The sequence below is a fragment of the Mizuhopecten yessoensis genome, unplaced genomic scaffold, assembly GCF_002113885.1.
Source record: "Mizuhopecten yessoensis strain PY_sf001 unplaced genomic scaffold, ASM211388v2 scaffold11103, whole genome shotgun sequence".
Taxonomy (NCBI): domain Eukaryota; kingdom Metazoa; phylum Mollusca; class Bivalvia; order Pectinida; family Pectinidae; genus Mizuhopecten; species Mizuhopecten yessoensis.
In genome coordinates, this window is record NW_018408881.1 from 786,077 (window position 1) to 794,103 (window position 8,027).

Sequence of the window (8,027 nt, forward strand, 5' to 3'; positions counted from 1 at the left end):
CTTAACTTTAAGCATATGCTTAACTTTAAGCATATACTTAAAAAAGTGTATCTCAAAGGTTCTTAAGTATACATTCTCAAATTTTAAGTTGAGAACGGGCTCAATATTTGAGAATGGTAAGGAGCATGCTTAAATATTTAAGAACGTGCTTAAATACACAAAATGGCCAACTGTAATTGTCTGATCAGTCATGAAATTCAGCCGTTAAAAACGTGTAAGGAGACAAAAGGCACAGTGTTTATAGTTATTTTTCATTTATCTATTTATTTATTTATTCATAATTAGCCAACACTTTGGATTTAATTAGAAAACCAGCATTTGTGGCCATTTCTGACCCCACCGGAGTAAAATTTTCATATCAGGAATACATGCATAATGATAGGCACCTTTCCTCAAATATTTCTTACCCAGATCTAGAATTTCGATAAAGGAAATGTTGTAAATGCAACAATTAATGTCATAGCATTTCTTATTACATTAACAATCTCGTTACAACCTGTCAATCTCGTTCCACGCTTTTAAAACTAGGTCATTGCTTTGTTAATGAGAGAAGTATTACATAAATTGTAGTTATTGTTGTTAATTGTTTGATTACCGAACTGACTGATTAACCAGTTACTCGGTCAGAAGATTTTTCAAATAACCGGTTAGTAAAGAGCTGTGGCGGGTTGCTATGCCTATTTCCCCAAATCTATGACCTGCTAGCAAACCGTGCACTATTATGACGCGTACTCGGGTATTTCTATACAGGTATAGCTCTATCGGAATCCCGTATCTAAGAATAGATTATTGTAAACAGACGAATTTAAGGTCATGGCTATTAATACATGCGTTTCACGATAAAGACTCAACAAAATGCTTATTTCGCGTTATGCTGTATAAAACACAAGGTCGTACAATCAAAACCAAGTTTGGTCTACGTCATGCCGTTACATGTTTTCTTAAAAAGCATGCATCTTGAATTTGTTCTTCCTGTACCTTGGAATGGTAAAATTACATATAGTTTTCGAATAGCATATTTTGTATTTCGGCATCATTTGTTTGTGTTTAGATAATAAATAAAAATACTAGTGCCAATTGGAGTGTAAAACAATTCATAAAACAAAGCGTATCTGTACTGTACACGCGTACAGGGATTTGTTGACATGATCCCATAAAAGATAAATCAATAGGTATGTTATTAAAATATCAATAAAATGTTCCATTGATTTGAAAACTATTTTTTAATTTACTAAGGAAAATGTTCACTTGCCTAAATATTAAAAAAGAAAGAAGAAAAAAAGTGTATCTGAATGTGAATTCGAACCTACACCGTTCATATTTCTGGTTACAAGCTAACTGCGTTACACATGAGGCTACATGTACACCGGACATAGACGAACATGGAAATACAAACTCCTTTAACCAAAGAAACATCTGTCGCAGTTTTTAAAACTTGATCAACCATGGAGGACCACTTTACCGTCATACGATTTGTTTTTGCATATTACATCACGGAATCAAAAAGCTTATTCAAAAATTGGTCCTCGGATGGGAAAGTATTAAAAGCAATTTTTAAGTCGGAGAAACCCCATCACTTTCATAGATGTAGTGAATATGGCTATATTTGCAGTATTATATTAACAATACCGAATATCTCAACAGTTCAAAAATTAATATTCAATTGGTTTTATATCTATTCCATGCATTTTCGCTACTAAAAAATATTTAATCATCAATATTTTTTTCCGTTTTCAAAAATGCCGACTTAGGGAAATACGGGCAGTTTTCCACCATACCTCTTTGTCTGGTTTGACAACCCTAATTTTAACATTATAGTGAACACGTTAAAATGAGTTTTTTTCTTCAAATTTAACCCAATAGGCTTCTGTACCAGACATTTTCATTTAAAGTGTGGAACCTTTTTTATCCCCTCCCGCGGGGAGTGGTGGTGGTGTATGGGGTAAGGGGGTGTTTTGTTCCGTGCGTACATATGTAACACCCTTTTTTCATCGCTCTATTGCATTCATATCTGAACATATGAAGCTGTACCTTTGTATAGAAAAGTTTCCAGTCATGGTTCTAATGAATCGTCATAAATAAATAAATTTATTCAGTTTAGGATAATTATTCAATATTTTCTTTTAATATCTAGCATTCAATAATATGTCTGTCATAACAACAAAAATGGTGTCATCTGTTTTTTAATATCCAATTCAGCTTGAAAACTTAATTATGGTTTTCAATGCACTGCAAAAGAAGTGCTGGATTATCTATCCTAGTTAATTCCCGAAGTATTTCATACACTGATATTACCTTTTAGAGTTCCAAATAGGGCCCCTTATGTATCAACAAACACATTCTTAGTTAAGTACGTTCTCAAACATTTAAGAACGCCTTCGAGATACACCAATTTGAGAAATTCTCAGCTAAGTACGTACTTAGCTTAAGAATGGAAAGTTAAGAATTGAGAATTAAGAAGTTTCGAGATTCCGGGGCCTGGTAAACATCTCGCCAGGTCCGACACATTGGCCACATTTATGCGAAATGACATATTGACAAAATACTTTACAATTCACAAATCAAAATTCGCGGCAAATTTACATGTATATGCAATGTATTTCTGAAAGAAAACAGAACTTACTTTTAGTGTGTGACGGCGCCTGTTTTGTTGATATCCCGGGATTATCCTGAAGAATTTCTCCGACGAAAGAAAACCACAACAGAAAACCACTTGTCAAGCACCGTCTGCTGCACACAAAACACGTCCACTCTCCCGTCCACTTCACAAGTGAATATCACCAACGAAACCGTGAGACACGTGAATTCGTGGTCACTTCTGACACCATTGAAGCATCTACTGCTTACGTATTATACTTTACGATACTATATTCTACGGTATCTTGGTGAACTTGTAGCGGATCTCTCAATCACACGCAGACTGATCTCTCGCTCTATTTACACTCACTGCGCATGCGCTACTCGCTTTTTGTTTTTTCTATTTACACTCACTGCGCATGCGCTTCTCCCGGCAATACTTATCCCGGCAATACTTACACCCCTCACTCTCTCTAGAGGCAAAAACTTACCCCGGTAAAGTTGACCCCCCCAGAATAAATTCACTACACCGTTTTTACCTTGGGCCGATATAACCATAAATCACCTGGACACTCAATCCTCCGTAGAGACTCCACCCTCGTGAAAATAGTATATATCGACGTATTTCGGTACTTTGACCGCAGGACACTCATTAGGGTGACCGAACACAACATGAATATAAAGAAAAATATCTTAAGTTTACCCAGTGTCTTTCAAAAGAGGATGGCATTGAAAGAATATATTGAATGCGATGTATATGCACCAGCTCACCGGTCTCCGCCAAAAGCATGCAAAATGTCCCGGCAGACGACGTGTTATGGTTCTTAATTGGCGAAAAGACAGCTAGTAGAACAACCATCTGATTGGTCAACGCCTTTGTGAACCTGCGTACTCCTGCATAAACAAACGTGCTTCCGGTTAGTGAATGTAAACTACCGCAATCGCAACTTCTCGGCCAATTCCGGCTAGGCGCGGAATATGATTCCGCGCCTAGCCGGAATTGGCCGAGAAGTTGCGATTGTAAACTACCGCTAACGGGACCGTCACGCTCTAGGTAACACGACTTTTTTCAGTCGTCACCCGGAGTAATTATTATACTCGCTAGGTGCCGCTAACATCGTGCCGCCATTACAGAAGTGATCATACTCATAAAGGCGGGCAATTCGAAAAGCAAAACAAGGTAGCATTGATATTTCTATAAAATTAACTGGAACTTCACTGAATTTATAATCACATGTGTAAAGTTGATAATGATGAATTCAATGAAAGAGACTGTTGCAAAATTCATCACATCAAAGGATGTTAAATCAAACGAGTGGATCGATGACATGCGCGAGTGGCCGGAGATCGAGTATGGCGACATTTACAACTATTTAGTTTTGAGTCGATCATGTGACGGAGAAGAGATGATGAATTTCAAGTCTATGGACAGTTTTAACTACTTTAAGAGTGGTGCTGTTGATTTTACACCATGTTACTGTTGACGGCATTGTTATGAAATGTAATGTACGACCATCACAGAGAATGAACAATGAGTACCACCATCCGTGGATTGTTTGCGACAGTAACGGTACAATCAACACAGGGGGCTGTTCGTGTATGGCAGGTGTAAGCAGAGACGTATAAAGCCTAAATGTGTTATATACGTCTCTGGTGTAAGTAAGACTTGTAGTTGCGTTGTTGTGGAAAGTGGAATATGCTGTCAAAACAGGACTTACTGGTAAGAGTTGCACAAAATAATAAACAACATCGACATTCTTGATAAAGATAAACTATTCACATTCACACAAACAACAACAAGGGGTAGGACAACAAAAAACTATTCAAAAAACAAAGCAGGACCAGGGTCACACAAAATGTTTTTAGCAGAAGAGTGGTGGATTCTTGGAATTCCCTTCCCAATTCAGTAGTAGAAGCCCCTTCTCTTAACTGTTTTAAATCTAGATTAAACATCTGTTGGAAAAATATACCGTCCAAGTTTTATCCTAGTTTTTATGCTACACAACCGGTTAACAGTATGTTACCAAACCAAGATGCGCCTATACTAGCAATTTAGCTAACAACGGTGTCGAAGAAGAGGTAAACAGGTAAACAGATGTTCAGGCTAAGTGGAATAAAGGAACGACAAAGAACATTGAGCCAGGTCTTGTTGCAGACATGGATTTCTCCAAACCAAAACGTAATAAGACGGACGAAGATGACATCGACCAGGAAGTAAACTATACTCCTTCTTTTCAAACCATCTAAAGTCATTCAGAGTTTCAAAAGTTTATTGATAGTTCAACATTAATGCCTTTATTTTACATCAAGGATTCACTTATCAACAAATCTGCAAGTGCTGACATCACCAATATTTCTATATGTGCTTCACTTCTCCATTCTGACCATGATGTTGATTTATCCTGTGAAAAGTGTGCACATTTAAAACAAATATGTGAAGCTCACACCTCATCAGATATCATCTGTGACACACAACACTGTTTCTCAATCCCAATCCGAGCTGTGACATGATAGCAGAAAACTGAGAATTACTGGCAGTTCATCACATAAGGTACCAATTCGGGAAACAACAAATCCAGACAGTTTCATAAGAGAACATGTTTATCCTACCTTTAGAGGCAATATTTACACTAGGCACGGACAGGACGGAGAGGTTAAAGCTAAACAGCAGCTGAGGAATGATGGGGACATCATATCAGATGTAGGAACAGTTATATCCCAAAGTGAACCATGGCTCAGTGTATCGCCCGATGGAATTATCCAAACTCCTTGTGACCACTTGTTGGAAATCAAATGTCCATTTCTTAAAGATATGTCTTTAGACACTTTGTTAACTTCTGGAAAGTATGATATTGTGAAAGAAGCCGATATGCATGTGTTTAAACCAAATCGACCCAGGGGCTATTACCTCCAAGTACAGTTAACAATGTATGTAACTGGATTGAAACTTTGTAAATTTATTATGTGGTCAACTTCAGATTATGTAACTGTAAATGTGACATATGATCCTGATTTCTGTAAAAGATCTATTGCAAGACTAAAGAACTTTTATTTCACTAAACTCTTGCCTAGGATTGTTGATGACTTTCATTCTGGTAGGCTGAGACTGTGTGCTCAATATGTAAAATCTTGTCAGTAAATATTTAAGAACAGCAAACAAAACAATTGCATTTCTTTCAAGATTGGTTTTATTAATATCACGCTCTTTTACTTTCAAATATGACTTGAAGTAAACAAAAACATTCAAAATATATGTATTTAGTAATTTATGAAAAATGTGATTACAATAGAAATGCTTGGTGTACAATGATTTAAAATTACACAATGATACACAGCTAGAACTAAGCTTAAATGATAATACCAGTACAAACTGAATTTCAGGGGTGTAACAATAACAATACTGGTACACCTTAAGTCTATTACGATATATTGCAATACAGAGAGAATGTATTGTCATAATATAAAGGTGCTAAATTTAAAAAGAAATTATCAAAATATTACCAAACTGAATCATAAATCATATGGATTAAACAGATTGTAAATATGCCACTGACTGGTATATGATATATATAGCATACAATTCATGTTACATGTACTAATTCTCAGGTCCCAATTAGATTAAATGTTGTCTGTCCAAACTGTATATTGAAATGTTTTCACTTTATTGTACCAATATTTTGTGAGGCAGCAGGGATCAATCTAGGTTTTAGGGGAATCTACCACCCTTTTTCAGATTTAGCGATAATTAAAATTTTGATACAAGGCTCAAGCTCTAGCATCATGAAGGTAAAAGATAAATGTTTGTCCGACATACATGTGTTCAAAATTGTTGAAATTTTGTCTAAAGTTATTGTTAAGAAATCGCATGTATATGCAGTATTATGATTTTTTACTGTTGAACTTTAAAGAAAACATTATAGGGAAATATTTTGAAGGAAAACCAGTTTTCTTGTTGAAATAGGGTAATTTTGAAGCACATAGGGGGATTTTCAAAGAACAGGGTAATTTTCTTAAATTTATCCCAGGACAGACAAGCACTTGAAACTGGTGTGAGCATATACTGTGTATAAATACCTAATTGTTAACCTATATAAAAAAATGCAATTTGACTCTTCCACAATGATTTTTTTTATTGTAGTTATTATGCACAATTGATCCGACAATGAGATGTATTACAAACTTATTGTATTCAGTTTGCTTTATATTGATCAATATATATTAAAACTCACAATAAATTAGGAATTTCAATTAATTATATTTGAAAAGAAATGGTAATTAAATTAATTACATGTATATATATATCCAGCCTGTATATGTTTTTGTGATATTAGTAAGGTTTTGAATTTGAATCAGTGATCAATTTCAGAAACAGGATTCGAAGGTCATTACATAAGGACATTTGATGATTAAAAGGTAGTTAGGTACTGTTTTTTTTAAACACTCTTCATGTTGACTCAATCAAGTAACATTTTAAGTATTGAATAAGCTAATGCTTGCCTTTGAAGAAGAATCAATTACATGTAATTAAAAACACTCCTGTTTCAAACTTGAAAGTTTTAGTTGTGTTCTTGATTTCCAAATTTCACACAAAATTATATCAACAGACTGCTTACAGTCAATATATTCTATATACTTTCTTGTAATATACTGTTTGACAAGGGATATGCTGTCCTTAATACCAAACATGTAAATAAACCATATATATCAGACATTTTATTCTGCTGTGACTGAATCATTCTCACCATCTACAGCATCTTTTATCAAAGCATTGCCTAAATTCACAAGAGCTGAACATACAATCAAAATGTCATCAGCCTTTTTAGCACATGATACAGGAATAACATCACTTAATATTTTGAATACCTTCAAACGCCTAATTGCCCTTTCAACATGAATACGTACATTTGCAATACGTCTCGTTTGAGTGACATCTACCTCAGACAGTTGATCTTTTCCTCTTGTAAAAGCAGGAATGTTTAACTTAACTCTTAGAGGAAATAACAGGTCATTGATAGTGAAACCACGATCAGCCATTACTTCATCACCTGGAAGAAGATGATTAAGGAAGCCAGAATTCTCAACTATAAACTTATCACTCGCCCTTCCACCAAACCCTTTAGATATAAACATAATCTGTCCATGAGGAGCAATACCAACTAAGTATTTTATAGTGTTATGTGATTTATAATGGCTATATGTCTCGCCTCTAGTTTTCAGATTTCTTGGACGCTGCATAAATGTTTCTGCACAATCTATTATCACAGTGGTTTTAGGATAATTCTTAAGAAATGATTCTGGTAAAGCTGCTCTTATAGTATCACGAGGCAACCAAATAATTAAATCTTTAAGTTTAACAGCAAGCAAAGGTAACCAAGATTTAAATATGTTTGAAGCATGACTTTCAGAAATACCAAATCTATGACCAAGATCAGCAAATAACAAATTCAGTC

The 8,027-nt window shown here is 35.1% G+C and overlaps 2 protein-coding genes across 2 annotated transcripts in view; both read right to left on the minus strand.

The window, feature by feature from the left end:
• The window catches only part of LOC110465878, a 17,143-nt gene extending 13,650 nt beyond the window's left edge, over positions 1 to 3,493 (minus strand). Inside the window, exon 1 of the mRNA XM_021522007.1 lies at positions 3,349 to 3,493. The gene's annotated coding sequence lies outside the window, so the exon portion shown is untranslated. The remainder of the gene's footprint in view (positions 1 to 3,348) is intronic.
• Positions 3,494 to 5,550: 2,057 nt separating this feature from the next.
• LOC110465884 lies at positions 5,551 to 8,019 on the minus strand (the record flags this gene model as incomplete). The annotated part of the gene is made up of 1 exon (XM_021522013.1): positions 5,551 to 8,019. A coding segment is annotated over one exon (729 nt), but the record flags the coding sequence as incomplete, so codon positions are not given.
• Between the last annotated feature and the right edge of the window lie 8 nt (positions 8,020 to 8,027).